At 39.2% G+C, this 21,686-nt stretch overlaps 1 protein-coding gene across 4 annotated transcripts in view; it reads right to left on the bottom strand.

Annotated features, from left to right (window-relative positions):
* The window catches only part of EIF2B3 (eukaryotic translation initiation factor 2B subunit gamma), a 122,510-nt gene that overhangs the window by 90,692 nt on the left and 10,132 nt on the right, over positions 1–21,686 (bottom strand). Inside the window, exons 2-3 of one of the 4 annotated variants that reach the window (XM_060623300.2) lie at positions 14,306–14,430; positions 13,334–13,503 (exon numbers count right to left, since the gene is read on the bottom strand). The exons of the other annotated variants lie outside the window; for them this stretch is intronic. Of the exons in view, the coding sequence (XP_060479283.2) occupies positions 13,334–13,503; positions 14,306–14,384 (249 nt within the window). The 5' untranslated portion in view covers positions 14,385–14,430. The remainder of the gene's footprint in view (positions 1–13,333; positions 13,504–14,305; positions 14,431–21,686) is intronic. 4 annotated transcript variants of the gene reach the window in all.

The raw sequence follows: 21,686 nt of genomic DNA, 5'->3' as shown, positions 1-21,686 counted from the left end.
AGGAACTGTATATCTGAAATGCAATTAACTTGAAAAGTTCCCTGGACACACCAAGCCTCCGCTGCTTTGTGTTTCAGGTAACCAGTTCTTTTCTAACGCCAACAGTAAGCCTCTTCTTTTGCAGAGACCAAATGGAATCTCCTCAGACCTCCCTACTCACTGTTCTAATAGTCCTCAGTATCCCTTTATCCCAAGTCTGTTCCTTTACAGGAGTTAGGGCAATGTCAAGCGCAAAAAGCACGGCTCTAAAGGATCGCAAATGTGTCCAGTTTTGACAAACTGTATGGAAACATACAAGGTCTTTAAGGGAAGGTGAAAACAGCATGTTAGTGTTTGGGGAGAACTCAAGACCTCCAGGAATTCAAAATTCCAACTGCTGCCAGTTAGTTTTGGCTAAAGCAAACAAATTAAGCTCAGAAAACCCAATTACAAAGCCATGGCAAGGCTCAGAAATCTCTCATTACAAGAACATTTTCAGTCAAGCCAAAACCACTGAGTAAAACTAGAAGAAAAAAACAAAAGTTAAATCAGAAAACCGTATATATGTGTGTGAGGTGGTAGCGGTATGGTGGGAGGTGGTAAGAGCTACTGGGAATAGCCTTTCTTCTTTTCCTGGCAGCTGCTCCATGACAGATTGTTATAAATAACACAATCTGGCAAACAATTTCCTATGGCATGGAGAGAGAAAAACACTTATTCCACTGGAAGAAAACCCGTAAAGGCAAGGTAACCTCGCTTTTACCCACCCAGCACTTCCACAAACAATGGCTATGATCCAAATCACCACCCTGTACTCCACCCCTGCCCATATGGAACTAATGAATTCAGCTACTTGGTGCTACTATGAATGGTTACAATTTACATTTCCTATGTGGTCCAATCCCAATCCAACCGTCAAGAGTAGTTTGGTGTTTTAATAAACACCAATGTCTAACTGCAATGGAGACCTCACCATGCTTGATTTCCGTTGAAAATGTTTGGAAAACACTCCCAGTCTGCAGTTCCCAAAGTGCAAGGCAAAGGGCCAACTGCCATTTTGTTTTTAATGAGTCTGGGGCATTAGGTGCAGGAAGTAATGACCAACTCAGTCTGTAAGAAATGTGATAATCCTTAGGCTTAGAGCTAAACATCCTTCCTGTGTTCCTTAGCTTAATCATAATGTCACCACCACCAGGATCTGAAGTGAGAAATCTGGCCATAATCTAGGAATGAATTCCTCTCTCTTTCCTGCCCAGTCCCCTACCCCAACATGTTACTGGTCACCAAGTCCTTTTCTTTTATCTCCACTGCACTACCTTAGTTTAGGTCTCAAAGTATTCTTCCAGTCTCTTAGCTGGTCTCTCTCATTCCAGTTTTCCCCTATTCTAATCCACACTTCAATTTCCACTACTTATTTCATTTCCCTGCTTAAAGACAGCCTAAAATAATGTTCTCCAAACATAAAAAAAAAAAAAAAGTTGAACATTGATTCAACTATTCCCACTTACTTTAAAGAAGAATTTTTATTCATTTATTTTATTATTCTTATTTTTTTTAATGTTTATTTATTTTTGAGACAGAGACAGAGCGTGAGCAGGGAAGGGGCAGAGAGAGGGAGACGCAGAATCCGAAGCAGGCTCTAGGCTCTGAGATGTCAGCATAGAGCCCGATGCGGGGCTCGAACTCATGAATTGTGAGATCATGACCTGAGCCGAAGTCGGACGCTCAACTGGCTGAGCCACCCAGTCGCCCAAAAAAGAATTTTTTTTTAACGTTTTTGAGAGAGAGAGACAGACAGAGCGTGAGTGGGGGAGGGGCGGCAAAAGAGGGAGACACAGAATCTGAAGCAGGCTCCAGGCTCTAAGCTGTCAGCACAGAGCCTGACACGGGGCTTGAACCCATGAACCGTGAGATCATGACCTGAGCCGAAGCCTGACACTTAACCAACTGAACCACTCAGGTGCCCCTATTCCCACTTACTTTTAAAATTTATTTAAAAATACACGAATCACTATAAGTGATATAACATGCTCTTCAGACAACATATACAAAAACTGATATTTTTTTAAGTGAAGAGATAAAATTAAAAGAACTAGAGATTCTATTCTAATATCTTCCTCTGGTACTCCATCCTACACACCCCCGGCTTTGAGATCACCCCATTTAGAATATCACTGCTTTGTAAGATTGAGTTTAAGTTCCTTAGTATGACACTAAAGGTCTTTCAAATATGACTCCACCTACCTAATTCAGCCTTCTCTGCCACAATTCCCCTACCACATAGCTAATGTTAACTTGCTGGAGTAAACTGCCAAAAATGCATTCCCCATTCTCTTTTCCCATCCCACCACACATTCATCCATCAAGTTGCAGGTCCTGTCACAGTTATTATAAAAGACAGTACCCAATATATTATCTCAGCTAGAAATGAAGTCTTTTCTCTTCCATTACAGACCTTAAATAACTAAATTGGATTAAACGGGTTTTTTTCCCATCTAGACTTTCTTTTTTTTTTAATTAAAAATTTTTTTTTTAAATGTTTATTTATTTTTGAGAGAGAGAGACAGACAGACAGAGTGTGAGCAGGGGAGGGGCAGAGAGAGAGAGGGAGACACAGAATCCAAAGCAGGCTCCAGGCTCTGAGCTGTCAGCACAGAGCCAGAAGCTCCAACATATGAACCATGAGGTCATGACCTGAGCCGAAGTCAGATTGAGCCGCCCAGATGCCCCTATTTTTTTTGTTTTAAATTTTTAAAATGTTGAAAGAGAGACAGAGAAAGACAGAGTGCGAGCAGGGGAGGGGCAGAGGGAGAGGGAGACACAGAATCTGAAGCAAGCTCCAGGCTCTGAGCTGTCAGCACAGAGCCCAATGCAGGACTCGAACTCATGAGACATGAGATCATGAACTGAGCTGAAGTTGGATGCTTAACTGACTGAGCCACCTAGGTGCCCCTGGAGTCCTTTATTCTTGAATGACTGCACCCATATTGAATTATCTATGGATTTTAGCTTCAACTTAAAAAAAAAATTTTAATGTTTATTTATTCTTGAGAGAGAGACAGAATCTGAAGCAGGCTCCATGCTCTGAGCTGTCAGCACAGAACCCCAACGCGGGGCTTGAACCCACGAACTGCCAGACCATGAACTGAGCCAAAGTCAGACACTTAACCGACTGAGCCACCCAGGTGCCCCTAGACTTTGAGTTTCATAAGGAGCTCTTTTATCTTTGTGTCACCAGAGTTTAACCTAGTGCTGGGGAACAAGCATCTGTAAATGTTATTAGCACTCTTCCTGTTACCTCCTTCTCCTTGTTAAACTGACTCAAAGAAGAAAACATCCAATTTTAGGTGTTTAGAAACAGCATACTTTCTGACAAAGCTGAGAGCCCCCTTTGTAAGAGACTGTGACCGTTCACAGGACAGGGGCCAAAATGGTAACTTGGCAGCCCCCTAAAGCAACAAGGTAGGAAATAAACCTGTTGCTCCCAAAAAGGAAAAAAACAGAAATGTCTGAAAACTTACCAGATGCAGCTGTCCTGGAGGGTATGGCTGGAGGGGATATGCTAGATTTATAATTTTAAAATGGAGACTCAACATTACCTTCCTAAAGAAGTTCTCCTCTTCAGGTTACAAACAAATAGAAGAATTTTACTCATTTTTCCTGTGTGAAGCTAAGAAGTAACTGAGAACCTGTTAATTTCTGACATTATTAAATGAGTTAAATGCTAATCACTTCTCTTCCAGAATTTTTTTGAGGCAAAATATTTATTTATTGTCACTCAGTTTGTAACATTTAAGACATAGAGGTTGTTTATGAAAATGCAGAAATTGTTGGTATCTGCATTTTAAGTATCTGCAATTTAATCTTAATCGCCAAATGTGTGGACATTACATGGCTTTTTTGTTCTCTCAAATCAAACCTTCACTTTGAAAGAATTTGTTACTCTGAATTTATTTTAAATAATTCAATTCTTTTTCTTCAGTTAGACACAAATAGTCCACAGAATAAAAATATAATTGCCCCATTTCAAGACTATGAAACATGCTCTTAACAATTACATTACATTTTTTCTAAGGGCTCCTGGGTGGCTCAGTTGGTTAAGCCTCTGACTTTGGCTCAGGTCATAATCTCGCAGTCCATGAGTTCGAGCCCGTCAGGCTCTGTGCTGACAGCTCAGAGCCTGGAGTCTGCTTTGGATTCTGTGTCTCCCTTTCTCTCTGCCCCTCTCCTGCTCATGCTCTGTCTCTCTCTGTCTCTCATAAATAAATAAATGTTAAAAAAAAAAATTGAAAACAAAACAATTACATTACATATTTTCTATCTGTAACTCGAATTTTAATTTTGTCCTGAAGTATAAAATATGTAGAAATATTGTCCGGTTTACTTGGAAGCCAGAAAGCTTGGGAGAGGGTCACAGAGGGTAGTTAGGGACTGTGATAAAGGGAAGTTTATCATAATATGAGAAAAAGACAACTAACATTTAAAAAAAAAAAAGAAACTAAAAGCATTCTCAAAAAGCAACTCTTAACATTAGGCAGGTTTTCTTTTCTTATTAATTTCACATGTGACTTTGAATGGGCCACTCCCTCTATGGGTCTCAGTTTCTTGATCTATTAGATGAGAGGGCTGTACCATCTCTGAAGTCCCTTATGGCATAAAATTGTATGATTACAAGGGTCAAGCTATTCTTTTTTTTTTTTTAGAAGAGAATAATTACTATCCATATGCCTTTTAAAAAATATTTTTTTAAATTTTTATTCATTTCTTTTGAGAGAGAAACAGAGCATGAGCAGGGGAGGGGCAGAGAGAGAGAGAGGGAGAGAAAGAATCCGAAGCTCTGTCAGCGCAGAGCCCGATGTGGGGCTCGAACTCAAGGACCGTGAGATCACTACCAGAGCCAAAATCAAGAGTTGGACACTTAACCGACTGAGCCATCCAGGTGCCCCCACATGCCTTTTTGGTTTTTTTAATGTTTATTTATTTATTTTGAGAGAGAGAGTGTAGACAGGGTAGGGGGAGAAAGAGAGAAAGGGAGGGAGGGAGGGGGAGAATCCCAAGCAGGCTCCACACTGTTAGTGCAGAGACTGATGTAGGGTTCGAACTCACAAACAGTGAGATCATGACTTGAGCTGAAATCAAGAGTCAGATAGATGCTCAACCGACTAAAACACCCAGGTGCCCCGAGAATATATTTCTTTATAAATATTTTTTTCTTTTTTAAAAAACGTTTATTTATTTTTGAGAGAGAGAGATAGAGCACGAGCAAGGGAGAGGCAGAGAGAGAGAGGGAGACACAGAATCCAAAGCAGGCTCCAGGCTCTGAGCTGCCAAAACAAAGCCTGACATGGGGCTCGAACTCACAAACTGCAAGATCATGACCTGAGCTGCAGTTGGACACTTAACTGACTGAGCCACCTAGGTGCCCCCTTTATAAATATTTTTTTCTTTACTTTTTTTTAATGTCTACTTATTTTGAGAAAGAGGGAGACAGAGAATGAGTGGGGGAGGGGCAGAGAGAGAGGGAGACCTAGAATCCGAAGCAGGCTTTAGGCTCTGAGCTGTCAGCAGAGAGTAAGACACGGGGCTTGAAATCACAAACCGTGAGATCATGACCTGAGCTGAAGTGAGATGCTTAACTGACTGAGCCACCCAGCTGCCCCTGTAAATATTTTCTAATTCTAAGTTTCTAAATTTTAACAGCATCAAAGAAACTGCTCAGGACATTTTCTCTGTTCTTCACACTGTCTTCCAATCAAAGAGTCCAGAAGGTGAAGAAGGTGAACTCTTCACTCAATCATGTTCAGGCCATTTCTCTCACTCCATGACCTATACTCATTTGAAATGCATGACAACAGATGAAATCATCTACTCCTCCTTGTTGCAGTCAGCTACGGAACTCCCTGTCACCCTTTCTCCTTAGTTATTATAGAAGTTTTAAGATAGCAGATTGAAGGCATACAACTGTATTCGCCCTTCTCAAAACATCACTGAAATAACAAAGGATTTTTAAAATGGTCCTAAACCCACAAACGTAAGAAGAATGGGAAAGGAGACAACATTAAAAAAATGACCATGTTGGGCACCTGGGTGGCTCAGTCAGTTAAGCATCCGACTTTGGCTCAGGTCATGATCTCACGGTTTGTGAGTTCAAGCCCCACGTTGGGCTCTGTGCTGACAGCTCGGAGCCTGGAGCCTGCTTCAGATTCTGTGTCTCCTTCTCTCTCTGCCCCTCCCCCACTTGCGCTCTGTCTCTATCAAAAATAAATAAATGTAAAAAAATAAAATAAAAAAAAAAATGACCATGTTAATCATAGGAAAACTGAGAACAAACTCAACTTACACCAGATTCTCCAAAAGGCTGAGGAACTGATATGGATAAAAAGCAGGGGAGGGAGGAATTAAAATAAAGAATGCTGGTTGAAAGATCTCTTTTCCACTCAGTGCAATCCAGCTACTGCACATGTGTCACACTGGCAGAGGGCTGAAGAGAGTAAAATAGAAGATACCTAGACTGGGAAAGCACAATCACAGTTGGGATAGGAACAGAGGATGCATCTTACTGAAAAAAAGGGGACTTAAAAAAGAATGCATACAGGGGTGCCTGGATGGCTCAGTTGGTCAAGCATCCGATTTCGGCTCAGGTCATGATTTCATGGTTCATGAGTTTGAGCCCCGAATCAGGCCCTGTGCTGACAGCTCAGAGCCTGGAGCCTGCTTCGGATTCTGTGTCTCCCTCTCTCTCTGCCCCTCCCCTGCTCGCACTCTGTCTCTCTCTCTCTCAAAAATAAACATTAAAAAAAAAAAAATGCATACAGGATTCTGAGACATCCTCCCTAGCCCTGACCCCAACTCATTTCCTGGAATGCCAGCAGCCAGGTCTTTACTTTTCAGGCAGGATAACAGTTTTCTCCAGGGAATCTGAGTAATCCAAGAGAAAAAACCCTGAAAATAGAGATATAAGAGATCCACCAAAAAAAGAGCCCAACCCTATCACCATATCACCCTATAAAGTGAAGCTCACAGTTGACATGCCCCATCCATATATAAAACTTGAGGAAAAAAGATAAACGTATTGAAAATATGAAAGATAAGAAAATTAGAGAGCCAGTCTAAGAAATTCATGAACAGAATCAGTTAATAATCAAAAATAAATAAACGTAAAAAAAAAAACAAAACAGCTGTCTTACCATCTCCCATTTTCTTTTTTGTTTATTTTTAAAGTAATGTCTACACCCAATGTGGGGCTGGAACTCACACTCCCACATTCAAGAGTCACATGTTCCATTGACTGAGCCAGCCAGGTGCCCTAACATATCCCATTTCTTAATCCCTCACCTCTTCTGTCTAATCTGGTTTTTGTCCCTACTATTCCAGCAAGAGTTTAAGTCATCAATGAATCCATGTTGCCAAATCCAATGATAAATTCTTGGTTCTCATCTTACTCAACTTTCCATAGCAATATCTGGCACAACTGATCACTCTCTCTTTGATTCACTTTCCTCACACAGCTTCCATGATACCTTAACTTCCTGATCTTTCTTTTTACTTCAGTGGCTGTACCTTCCTAATCACCTTTGTTTCCTCTTCCTCTGGTTCTTGGTCTCTAAATACCAGGCTCAGCCTTTAGCCCTCTTCTCTTCTTTTGCTACACACAGTCCCCAGATGATTTCACTTTGTTGATGATCCCCAGATTTATATGTCCAGCCCTGACCTCTCCTTTGAGATTCTGAATTGTAAAACTGCCTACTTGATATCTCTACATAGACATCTAATACTCAGTGTTACAAATTAACATCCAAAAATTATCTTTAAAAAAATTTTTTTTAATTTATTTATTGAGAGCGTGCGTGTGTGAGACAGAGAGCATGAACAGGGAAGGGGCAGAGAGAAAGGAGGGAGAAAATCCCACACTCTCAGCGCAGAGCCAACACAGGGCTCAAACCCACGAACTGTGACATCATGACTCGAGCTGAAGTCAAGAGTGGACACTTAACCGACTGAGCCACCCAAGTGCCCAACATCCAAAAATTATCTTGACTGCCAACTTGTTTTTCCTCCAGTCTCCCACACTACTATCACTATCACTCCAGTTGTTCAAGTAAAAAATCCAGAAGCTATTGTTTCATTTCTCTCTTTTCTTCATTCTATATATCCAATCCATAAAAAGTCCTGTTAACTCTACCTTCAAAATGTGTCTTGAATGAGGGTGTCTGGGTGGCTCAGTCGGTTAAGCATCCAACTTCAGCTCAGGTCATGATCTCATGATTCGTGAGTTCAAGCCCCGCATCAGGCTCTATGCTGACAGCTGGGAGCCTGGAGCTGCTTCGAATTCTGTTTCTCCCTCTCTCTGCTCCTCCCTTGTTCATGCTCTGTCTCTCTCTCAAAAATAAATAAACATTAAAAAAATAATTAAAAAATGTTTTAAATGCAACTACTTCTACCACTACTGTTCTCATCTTAGCATTATCTTCCATCTGGACTATTGCAACTATCTCCTAACTGATCTGCCCGATTCATTCCTGTTGCATTATAGTTTTACTTTCCATACAGCAGCTGTAGAGATCTTTTAAAAGCATAAATCAGATGATGTCACTCAAAACCCACCAAAGGTTTCCCAACATAGAACAAAATATAAACTTTAAATTCTTACTATGATCTAGAAGATCCTTTATGATCTGGTCCTCACATAACTCTCAGGCCTTCCATACTACCATTCTACTACTTAATTACTGTGCTCTAGTCATATTGGTCTTCTTACTGCTTCTGAAACAGGTTAAATTTATTCCTAACTCAGGGCATGTGCACTTGCTATTCTCTCTGCAAGGAAAGATCTTCCTTAAGGCTTACTACCCATATCATTAGGGTTTCTTCTCAAATGCTATCTCCTGTCTGAAAGAGCTCTCTCTTTCCACTGCCACTCTTTTTTTTTTTTTTTTTTTTTTTAATTTTTTATTTAATGTTTATTTTTGAGACAGAGAGAGACAGAGCATGAACGGGGGAGGGGCAGAGAGAGAGGGAGACACAGAATCGGAAGCAGGCTCCAGGCTCCGAGCCATCAGCCCAGAGCCTGATGCGGGGCTCGAACTCACGGACCGCGAGATCGTGACCTGGCTGAAGTCGGATGCTCAACCGACTGAGCCACCCAGGCGCCCCTCCACTGCCACTCTTTATCCCCTTATCCTGCTTTATTTTTCTTCTTAGCATTTTTATCACCAGAAATTATTTGTTTTCTAATTATATATTTCTCCTTATAGAATAGCTCTATGAGGACAGGGATCTTGTTTATCTGGTTTATCACTGTATTTCCAGCATCCAGAATAGTGCTTGGTATATAGCATGTGTTCAATACATATTTGTGAATAAATGAAAAATATGACTATTTTATAGATGAATTAAATGCAAGCTTAGAAGGGATAGTAACCTCATTGAAGAGCATATGCTAATAAATGGTGGCACTAGAATTAGAATCGAGATCTACCTATATTTGTGAAAGCCTATGTTCTTTTCACTATGTCACTATATTTCTTTGATAAGACAAGACAAGACAAAACAAGACAAGACAATTCCTCCCTCTGGAATAACCTACTTGGGGTAGAGGACCAGCCATGTCAGCAAACTTAAGGCTTGATGGAAATTTACAGATGCAAATAAAATGAACACCAAACAGTCAATGCCATGATCCCTCTGATCTGCAATCACTAAAACTCATCTTTAGGCTCATATAAACATCTATGCCTATATCAAAGGAGTAAGGAACATGTTCCAAATGTTTACATAGAGCTTGCCTCCATCTGTCATTCATTCAATAAATACATATTGAGCATCCTCTCTGTGACAGGCCCAGAAACAGTTCTTGTCCCATAGTCTAGTGCAGGGAGATGACAATATGACAGGTAATTTTAATTCTCTGTGCAAGTACAGAAAAATGAAACATAATCCAGTATTAGAAAGCCAACAAAGGCTTGTTGAAGCAGACAATGCTTAAATTAAGAGCTGAAATCTGTGCTGACAGCTCAGAGCCTAGAGCCTGCTTCGGATTCTGTGTCTCCTTCTCTCTCTGCCCCTCTTCACGCTCTGTCTCTCTCTGTCTCAAAAATAAATTTAAAAACATTAAAAAAAAAAAAAAAAAGCTGAAAAAAGGATGGATAGCTATAGGCTACTTCAAATGAACTCCTGGTCATGAGGACAGAATGCTTACTGACTTCCCACAAATGGTACTAGCCCATTCCACCAGTCAGGCTATAGTCTTTGTTACCTTATGATTCAGAGCAGGATAGGTGGTCATACCAAGAGTTGTAAGCTATATGGCTCCTTACCACCCAAAGATAAAGAAAGTATGTAATGATAGCCTAGGTGTTCTATCCTAATTCCTAGCTATCATGTTTCTGTCCTTAGTTCATTCCATGAAGCTTGTGAATATATACACTAGGTTAGTACAGTCAAGAGAAAAGCTCCACTGAGATTTCCTAGGGACAGAAAAAAAAAGGTTTAAAATGTCCTTGTTTAACTTACTTCCACCATAGCTCCTGGGCTTTTCATTATTCCACCAGTGGGCTCAAAGAAGGCATCACTGGGGATATCCTGAGGCCTTCCTATGCAACCCCAGCCCACCAAAGCAGTCAAGAAGGAAAGTTGCCACTTAAAGACTTCAAGCAAGTTGGGACCAAGTTCTCAGATTTTCCCTTAACCAAACTGTACTCATTCTTTTCAAGCAGATAGAAATCTGCCAAAAACAAATCCTTGGGCAAAATGAAAGGTTCCAGAAAAGAATGACAGAGATTTGTAATTCGATAAAGACATCAAACACTCAACTGAAAACAACTTGTACTTAGTTTTTGAACATCTAAAAATAGCACATATGCTCAATCTTTCTAATAAGCTGTCCCTAGGATGGGGATTTCATTGGCATAGTTTGTTCTTTGTTGTAACATGTCAGCTGTTTCATAAGACATGTAACAATAGTCCTTTTTCTACATCAAAGAATTTACATAACTAAACCTCTAACTAGTGTGTTGGTATCATTATCCTTATTTTCTAGGTTGTGAAACTGAGGCAGAGGGCAAATGAGGCTTGCCTTAGGCTAAAGAAAGATTCTTGTCTAGATTAAATAGAAAATTATCAACTCTGCAATCTATAAATTAAGAGAAGCCATGAGACCTGCAATATAAGGTTAAGTGTTTTAAACACAGGCTATAGAACTCTATTACAGATGTAGTTTGCTGAGGTCTCCTAAAGATACCTCACTAACCTGTTCTCAAAACACTTACCTAATAATTTATTCTGAAGCCAAGGGTCTAGAGTTAGAGTAGATTATAAGGACTGCTGAGGGGCGCCTGGGTGGCTCAGTCGGTTAAGCGGCCGACTTCGGCTCAGGTCATGATCTCGCGGTCCGTGAGTTCGAGCCCCGCGTCGGGCTCTGTGCTGACAGCTCAGAGCCTGGAGCCTGTTTCAGATTCTGTGTCTCCCTCTCTCTCTGACCCTCCTCCGTTCATGCTCTGTCTCTCTCTGTCTCAAAAATAAATAATCGTTAAAAAAAAAAAAATAAGGACTGCTGATGCTTGTCTCTTGGAGGCAACAGGAGTGAAAAAAGCATGGATATTTGAGATGCACAAACGTACAGTATCTCAAAACCCAGGGTTGGGTTCTAGTCTGGCTCAGCACCTAACCAGATGTGGGATCTGGGGGAGATTATTTAAGCTCTCTGAGTATCAGTTTTCTCAACTGCAAAATAGAATACCAACTACCTTTCAAGGTGGGTATGGGGATTAGATATCCGTAGAAATCTACCTTTCAAGGTGGCTGTGGGGATTAGAAATCCAGAGTATACCTGAAAGATCTCCCTTGCGATCTTCAGAGCAAACATTCTGGGTAACTCCAAAGAAAATAAAATTTACGCCCTCATAATCAGCTAATAAATTAACTCTCTACTTTAGGGTCATCTATAAGAACAGAAACTAAAGTTCTGAAGTAAATTAATTTTTCAAATGTACTCATTTATAAAGCTTTAGCAAATTTAAGTAGCCTCAAAAGGGTTTAACTGGTTACAGACATCTTGTGTGAATAATCAGCTGTTACTGCAAAGCAGGTCTCTACTGCTTCTCCATTTCACTTTTCATCTGCCCTTCTATTCTCCTCCCTTCCAAGTTGTCCAATTTCTAAAAAAAAGATCAAATTAAACCTTAAATGTATATACTTCAGGATGCCACACAGAAAGAAAAAAAGACTACCACTTAGGTTATTTAATTTATATGTTTTCTTTTTTAGTAGATTTCAAAGATATGTAGACCTAGGTAAAGTTTTAAAGGTGTATGTTTACACTGAGTGAGGCCATCAGATCATACAACATGAAACTAAAATATTCCCTCATAATCTCAGCTTTGTAATACTCCTTCAACTGTTAAAGTAGAGGATCTACCAACATTTTTATGCTTTTCTTGGAGTTATTCTATCCCCTTCACACTAAGAATATCTATCCCTATGTATCACCCCACTAGCACAAATTCCTACTTTTCTTACAAAACTCAATTAAAAAGTGACATTCAAGAAGTGGTCTTTCTTCAATAAGTAGATCCAAGCAGTGTTTGTTGATAGTCTTACAGAGGGCACACAGTACTCTTCTCACTCTTCTTTACTATGTCCCTAATCCACTTCACTACTGCACTCAAATAACAATTCAATATCCACTGAGGCATGTGCCACTTGACCATACCTAGCAGACATCATCCTATTAATCCCTGATTACTTAATGCATTTACTGAGACTAAAGTACTTAATGCATAGTCTTTCTTTCCACCTCAGAAGTAGCTGGAGGATTAAATGAAATAATGCACATTAAGTGTTTAGCATGGAGGCTTCTGGTATTAGAAAACTGTGGGCTAAGAACCCCAAAATTGTGTTACAAACACCTAAAAATTTTGGAGAAGACTCAACAAAAAATTATTCCAGGTGTATTCAAACTTACAAGAAAGAAAGGGAAAATACCAAGTGTGAGAACTGAAGAAGGAAGTGAAAACTGAGCAGGAACCCTGGCTGCCTTAACTAGGGTTTTTAAGGGCTGCATTGGGCCAAAAGATGTGGCTGGATGCTGGTATGAAGTAGGGAGTTTGAATGGAGACCCTGCATAAATGAAAACTCAGTGGAAGGGTAAACTTTGGGGTGGGGGGGGGGGGCGCGGAGTCTACCTACAGCATAGAGAGTTATCAAGGAAACCTGTCTGTCTCTGCTTGGGCTTGGGACAAAAAATTCTGAAGGTCTATTATCTCTAACCTAGAAATCTATACAAAAGTAAGGTATCATTCAAGAGTAAGGAATGGAATAAAACATTTTCAAACATTCAAGTTCTCAAAATATTTACCTTCCATGCTCTCTCTTTAAGAAGCCAATAAAGGTTGAGTTCCTTTGAAATGAGGGAGTAAACCAAAGAGGAAACATGGGACCTAGGAACCAGGGTATCCAGCCCAGGAGAGAGAAGGGAATTCCTAGAATGATGGTGAAAAGTCCCAGGATGACAGCTCTGCAGCAGGCCTAGAGAGCAAACAGTAGAGATTTGAAGAGAGAATGGATGGCTCCTAAGAGGGTTGTCTCAAAGGAAACAAAAACAAAAACAAAACAAAAAACTGGTATGTTTAAATATACTGATACATTTATGTTCCTTTTAGAAGTCTGAGGATGAAAAAAAAAAAAAAGTCTGAGGATGAATTAATGATGGAAACACAGAAAACCAAGCAACTTTGAAAGTGTGGCAATTGGTAACTCTAAGAAAACAAAACATTGCATATAGAAAAAGTAAAAACTTGTAAGGGATGACAGAACCATTTATCTTGATCCAGGCAGTAGTTATACAACAATAATACATTTGTCAAAACTCAGTACACTGAAAAGGGTGAATTTTTTACTCTCTATAATTTATACCTCAATAAATCTGATTTAGAAAAATTATAGAACTGTACATTTAAAATAGGCATATTTAGGGGCGCCTGGGTGGCTCAGTCGGTTGAGCGCCGACTTCGGCTCAGGTCACGATCTCGCGGTCCGTGAGTTCGAGCCCCGCATCGGGCCCCTGTGCTGACAGCTCAGAGCCCGGAGCCTGTTTCAATTCTGTGTCTCCCTCTCTCTGACCCTCCCCCATTCATGCTCTGTCTCTCTCTGTCTCAAAAATAAATAAACGTTAAAAAAAAAAAAAAATTAAAAAAAAATGGGCATATTTATATCATATATAAATCATAATAAAATTGATTTTTAAAAAAGGAAGTATAATACTAGTATACTGCATGGTTAAGCTCTAAATAAACCCTCATGATTGATTTAATAAAAAATTATGACATACCTGTATTTGGGAGATTAAGAAAGGGGAAGTTTGTATATGTATACACGGAAGGGCAGATGGGCTGGTAAATGAACCACATCCTTATCTTTCACAGTAGAAATTCAATCGATCATCTAGAACTAAAACTAAAAAAATAGTAGTATAAATATGTTACTTAAAAATACTGAGGACATTACCAGAAGGAAAAAGAGCTGAAAGTAGTTGCTTCTGAAGAGCAAAATCATGAATGCGCATTTTTGCTGAAAAAAGAAATGAATGAGGCAACATTCTAGAAAAAAAAAATCATGAATGAGGAAGGATAGTGCAGGAGACCTTTATCCTTCACTCAAAGTTTTACAGAACTGTTTAAGTTGTATACATTATGTACATCTACAAAGTACATACTAAAGAGAGGACTTGAAAACACAATTTAGGAATAAATTTGACAAAAGATAAATAAGATTTTTATGATGAAAATTATAAAACTTTACTGAGATATATTTTAAAAGCCTGAAATAAGTGGAGAGATTCTAAGTGAATTTGAGCCTAAACTATGAAAAGCAAAACTAAAAATTTAAGCAAAGTATCTTTAAGACCTCAGAAGGGAAGCCACCTGGGTGGCTCAGTGGTTAAGCATCTGACTTTTGATCATATGGTTTTTGAGTTTAAGCCCCGCGCTGGGTTCTGCGCTGTTGGCATGAAGCCTGCTTGGTATTTTGTTTCATCTCTCTGTCCCTCACCTGCTTGTGCTCTCTCTCTCTCAAAAATAAGTAAATAAATGAACTTTATATATACATATAAAAAGCTCATAAAGGGAAGAATTTCTAAATTGTGACAGAAATCACAAACCATAAAGGAAAAGAATGAAAAATCAATTACATTAAAATTTAAAATCTTCTATTTCTCCTAGATCTCAGACTGCAGTATCTAAACATCATTCTCCACAAAAAGAAACCAGGGCTTTTTTTTTTTTTAAACCTCTTTGTTGAGGTATGATTGACATGTAAAAAGCTGTACATAAGAAAATCAGGACTTTTTTAAATGTCTGATTTCAGAGCTGGATACAATGCAATAAGAAGTACACATATGAAACATTATTACAAAAAAAGTTGAAATTGAACCTAGCTAACATTTAGATCCAAATTACAATTTATAAGAAAATACTGGGAAAGAAAAACAAGTTAAGTGACATCAGTAGAGAGCAACCAGACACACGACAGATGTCAGAGATTCTACATGACAAATAACCTGTTTACTTTGATAAGTCAGTGGCATAAAGCTTAACCAACTGAGCCACGCAGGCGCTCCAGACTGGGGGAAAACTTGTAACCATATAACTAAAGGATTAGTATACAGAATATACAGAGTATATGTATAAGTAAGAAAAAGATGGGATGCCTGGGAGGCTCAGTTGGTTGAGCATCCGACTCTTGATTTTGGCTCAGGTCATTGGTGGGTTTGAGCCCAGCATGGGCCTCTATGTTGACAGCACGGAGTCTGTTTGGGATTCTATCTCCCTCTCTCTCTACCCCTTCCCTGTTTGTGCTCTCTCTCTCAAAAATAAATAAATAGACATTTAAGAAAGAAAGAAAGAAAGAAAGAAAGAAAGAAAGAAAGAAAGAATGAGGTATAACCCAAACACAAAATGGGCAAAGGATATGAGAAATTCAATGAAAAGGAAAACGACCAATATACCTAGCAAAAAAAAATCTCCCCCAAAGCCTCAATTTCACAAATAATCAAGGAAACGCAAATTAAACCAAGAATGAGGTACCATTTCACACCCATCATATTAATGAAAATTTAAGTTTCAGAATACCAATTGTTAATAAGGACAGGCAGAAATCAGAACTCTAATTCATACTACCGGTGGGAATATAGACTAATATGACTGCATTCATATTTGCCAGTATCTAGTAAAGCTGGAAATGCACATACCTTATGATCCGCACATCACTCCTAGGTGTCTATCTTCAAAACAAGAGCACAAAGAAACTGGTGCAAGGATGGACGTTGTAGTACTATACATGATGCAAGAAAAGAAAGCAAACTAACTGTCCCAAGAAGAGGAATGGATAAAAACTCTTAACAAGGACTCAGTTCCAATTTGGAGAGACTGCCTCTGCAAGGAAAGTTTTTGCTAAGCTCATGCCAGAAAGAAGAGAAGGAAGGCCTTTGTCCATCAAGTCCTTAGCCAAATCTTATTCTGCCTAGCCTCAATTTTTCCCTCTCCAGTGGATACAAATATTGACCTTCCCCATAACCCCGATCAATCCAAACATGTCTTCTCCTCTATACCTAGACACCTGAGCAGTGGTAAAAGACAGAAAAACAAGAAAAAAAATTTACCACGACTGTACTAATTGTGGTAATTATAATTTATATTCTTCAACCCCAGCTATACTCCTGATGCTGCTCAGGTCTCCTTCTCAGTGTCCATAGTCAGCTCTCTCCCATTTTCCAGCGACAATTCTAAAGCTTCACTACTCACAGGTCCCAATCCCATCACGTTTCTCTCTCCACATTCTCAACAGACAAATGCACCTCCTACTTCATCAAGAATACAGAGGCCTCAGGAGTGAGTTTTTTAAATTCCTATCTCTCCTTCTTGATCTGCTTTTGAGTTTCCCTTTCTTCCTATCTTCTCATTTCAGTGGAAGATATAGTCTTCCTCTTGCCCAAAGCTGCTCCTTCATTCCTTCTTGTCTCCTTGGGGACCTCATTCATCATTTATCTTTCTTCTATACCTCTCCACTGGCCCTTCTGCTCTCTCATAAAAATGTTCAAGCTGCTTCCATCTTAAAAATACACTTGGGGAGGGGTGCCTGGGTGGCTCAGTCAGTTAAGCGTCCGACTTCGGCTCAGGTCATGATCTCGCGGTCTGTGGGTTCAAGCCCCACGTCGGGCTCTGTGCTGACAGCTTGGAGCCTGGAGCCTGTTTCAGATTCTGTGTCTCCCTCTTTCTCTGACCCTCCCCTGTTCATGTTCTCTCTCTGTCTCAAAAATAAATAAATGTTAAAAAAATTTTTTTTGAAAAAAAAAAATACACTTGGGGAGCCTGGGTGGCTCAGTCAGTTAAGCATCTGACTTCAGCTCAGGTCATGATCTCACAGTTCATGAGTCTGAGCCCCATGTTAGGCTCTAGACTGACAGTGCAGAACCTGCTTGGGATACTCTCTCTCCCTCTCTCTCTCTCTCTGCCCCTCCCCAACTGGTGCTGTCTCCGTCTCTCTCGAAATAAGTAAATGAACTTTAAAAAAATAAAATGAAGGGAAATAAAATCTTTAATGGGGTGCCTGGGTGGCTTAGTCAGTTAAGCATCTGACTTTGGCTCAGGTCATGATCTCATGGTTCATGAGTGTGAGCCCTGCATTGAACTCTGCACTCTCAGTGCAGAGCCTGCTTGGGATACTCTCTCTCTCCTTCTCTTTCTGCCCCTCCCCAGCTTGCTCTCTCTCTCAAAAAATAAATAAACATAAACAAATACATAAATAAAATCTTTAAAAAATTAGATAAATAAAAACGCTTTTGGAAATCCAGACAAAAAGACCAACTCACTCATAAGGGAAAGAAAGATTTTTCACCTGTACTTTTTTGAACAGCAACATTATATAACATAATCCATGAGAGAATTTAAGATATTTAAGAAAAAAAATGTGAGTCAAGGATTTCATATCCATATAAATTAGCTTTGAAATATAAAGGCTGCAGATAATCTGCTAAGCATTGATATCATGAAGACTTCTTAAGGAATCTACTAGAAATAAGCCTCAGATAGCCAAATGCCTGGAGAGACAAGGACTACGGCCTGGTGGCAGTGATCATTAACCGCTACCACAACACAAAAAGAGAGACAATCTGGGCTGCATGGATAGCTTAGTAGGTAGACCATGCAACTTGATCTCAAGGTTGTGAATTTGAGCCCCATGTTAGGCGTGGAGCCTACTTAAAAGAGAGAGAAAGAGAGAGAGAGAATCAGCAAATATGTGCCTCCAGATAGAAGAACACAACACCACCTATGAAAGTCTTGCCCCAAAATTCAAAACCTGAGTTTAATGGAGCCTCTAGGTCCAACTACCAATACCAACACCAATATATATAGAGAGATACTTATTAAACAACACCACATGGTTGCAATCAACAAAATGCAGACTGTGGGAGGGAAAATATACAAGAAAAAGATCCAATTTCTCCAGCAAATAAATTAATGGGAAAAAAGAGATAGAGGTAAAATTTATATATTAAAAGAGACATTTCAACCAATTGTAATGTACAGGCCTTATCTGCCTCCTGATTTAAATAAACACACTAAAAAATATTTTAAAGTTATATTTATAAGGCAACTAGAAACTCATACACTGATTGGATATTTGACGATACTAAAGAATTATCAGTTTGTTTTTTTAGGCATTATAATGGCATTATAGTTTTATTCTTATTTTACTTTATTTTTAAATGTTTATTTTTGAGAGAGAGAAAGCATGCAAGCTGGAGAGGGGCAGAGAAAAAGGGGGACAGAGAATCTGAAGAGGGTTCTGCGCTGGCAGCAGAGAGCCCGATGCAGGGCTCGAACTCATGAACCACGAGATCATGACTTGAGTCAAAGTTGGACACTTAGCTGACTGAGCCACTCAGGCTCCCCAGTTTTTTCATTTTTTAAAGAGCTCTCAAAAAATGATCTCATCTTAGTAGTATATTCTGAAATGCTTAGAGATGAAATTATATGATGTCTGAGATTTGTTTTAAAAGAACATGAGAGGGAGCAAGATAGGTGGGGATATAGATGAAATGAGATTTGCCATGGGTTAATAACTTTTGACAATGTAACCATGTAATAGATACATTGGCAATGTTCTATTTTTGTACATATTTGAAGTTTTCCCTAATAAAAAATTTTTTAAACTATGGTCCATAATTGGTATTTAATAAATTAAGCAATTATAATCATTAGTATTAGTTGACTCTCAATAAATATTTGCTAACTGAATGAGTTCAGACATAGATAAGACTGAATCATCCATCAACAAATATGAAACATTATTGTGAAGAAGATTTAAAATCTAAGAATTTTCAGGGGGTGCCTGGGTGGCTCAGTTGGTTAGGCGATCAACTTCAGCTCAGGTCATGATCTCACAGTTTGTGAGCTCGAGCCCCGCGTTGGGCTCTGTGCTGACAGCTCAGAGCCTGAAGCCTGCTTTGGATTCTGTTGTCTCCCCCTCTCTCTACCCCTCCCCTGCTCATGCTCTGTGTCTCTCTGTCTCTCAATAATAAATAAACATTAAAAAAAATTTTTTTTAAATCTATGAATTTTCATGTCATCAACACCAACTATAAGAATGGAGCCCACTCACCCACGGCGTGGGAGAATGAATGAACCAATAATCTCTCTTGGTAAGTCAGAGAAAGAGGGTGGGCAGATGAAATAAAAAGTGAGAAGCCAGTAAGTCAGCAAAAATTGTGGCATAAGATAAGGCAAAATGAAGTAGAAAACAGTGCCAGAAGAATAAAGCCAAATGAAATATATGTCTGTTAGTTGAAAAAACACACAGCAAATATGATGTTCAGCTTCAATATCTAATATGCAGACGTGATGGAAGTTTCCACATATAAAATATATTTAGCAAATGCAATGTAAATGAAAAAAATTATAAATTAAATTTAAACAAAAAAGTCAGATAAAGCTAACATACTATTGTGGTCTGAGAAAAGCCATGTGGGATAACCTCACAGTAATATTTGGGGAACTCAATCTGGAGGAAATAGGTAAAGATAAAAGAACTAAAAGCTAATAAACTCCCAAATCTCAAGGGGAATATTATCTTACCTAAAATCTTACTTAAAACAGACCAAGAGTCCTCAAATGTTTAGGAAGCTGCTTTGTAGGCACAGGGTAAGAGAAATAAATTGGTTCAATAGGGCAATGCTTTTAAACCATGGCACAGCCTGGGGGTACAACTTCCTATTTTAGAGAGGTACTTGCCATCTCTTAGTGAACACCAACAAACTGCCTTCTCAGACTATTTCACTTTCTTCAACTGTTTATATGTATTTCTATTGCCTTTCCTACAAGATCGTGTTGATTCCAACCAGACAGTTCTAAATTTTGGCTTAGCTCAGGTCTTACTTTGATCTTAATGGCTATTTAGGAGTCTACTATGTTTCTCCACAGGTTAGCTTTGCTGCCTCTGCTCTAGGTTGGAATGCAAGTTGATGTGAAGTCAGGATTTCAGGAGCCATAGGTAAAGGAGAAACCAAGTAGAGATAGCAAAGACAACAGAGACTTGCTAGCCAAAGTCACAGCTTGAGAAGAAGGCACAGAGGTAGGATTATACGTAAAAGGTGTCATGTAAGTGATGTAGAAACAAAGGGATAAAGGAAGAAAAGAAATGAGATTGTGCAGAGTGAATTAATGAGGACTCTTATGTTATGTTCAAGGGGGAGCCCTAAAATAAGGATCAAATGATCAAAACCATAGGAAGGAGCAGTAACTTGAGAGTAAAGTATTCTATCAGCAGTTACTATACTCGCCTCCACATGCCCTCTTCTATTTATAGTTGGCATTACCACTTCTCAAGCCTCTAAGAGTTATACAGGTCTCACATGAGACTTCTAGGATCTCCAGTTCCAGGTAAGGGTAAAAATATTCCTAAGATTTAGACTTAGGGAGCAAAGAGAGATTGTACCTCTATCCTAAACTTTTAAACAGTAGCTGAAAGAGCCCCTGGCTAGTCCACTAAACACCCTAAGATTCTTGGTAAACTTGGCATCTGTTCCTGCAAAAGAAAAGAATTATCATTTCATTTTCCTAGTGAAATTCCCCATATTCTCCCTAAGGAAAGAAGCAGCTGCACTCCAGAAAGTAACACACCCAACAGAACGGAATTGGAAAACTCCACCCCAGTCAGAAACACCAAAACCTACTTGGATGGAAGCATAGAAAAACAGAAAGAGAGGCCACAAGTGAATGGAAAATGCCTATTACATATTGCACTGGAGATCCTGGCTAGGGCAATAAGACAGTTCAAAAAAAAAAAAAAACAACAAAAAACCATAAAGATGAAAAAAGAAGAGGTAATACTGTTTTTATTTACAATCAACATGATGATGTATATAGAAAATCCTAAAGAATCTATAATTTAACAAAGTCAATATAGAAAACATGATTTTATGCAATAAACAATTGATAATAGAGTAAAAAGCACCAGTTATAATAACATCATTAAGGGTCGCCTGGGTGGCTCAGTTGGTTAAGCGTCCAACTTCGGCTCAGGTCATTATCTCACAGTTTGTGGATTTGAGCCCCATGTTGGGCTTGCTGCTGTCAGCACAGAGCCCATTTTGGATCCTCTGTCTCCCTCTCTCTCCATCCTTTCCCTTCTCGCTCACGTGTGTGCTCTCTCTC

Source organism: Panthera onca, chromosome C1 (genome assembly GCF_046562875.1).
Source record: "Panthera onca isolate mPanOnc1 chromosome C1, mPanOnc1 haplotype 2, whole genome shotgun sequence".
Lineage (NCBI taxonomy): Eukaryota > Metazoa > Chordata > Mammalia > Carnivora > Felidae > Panthera > Panthera onca.
The sequence above is the reverse complement of the archived record's forward strand: the minus strand, read 5'-3'. Positions and strand labels throughout refer to the sequence as shown.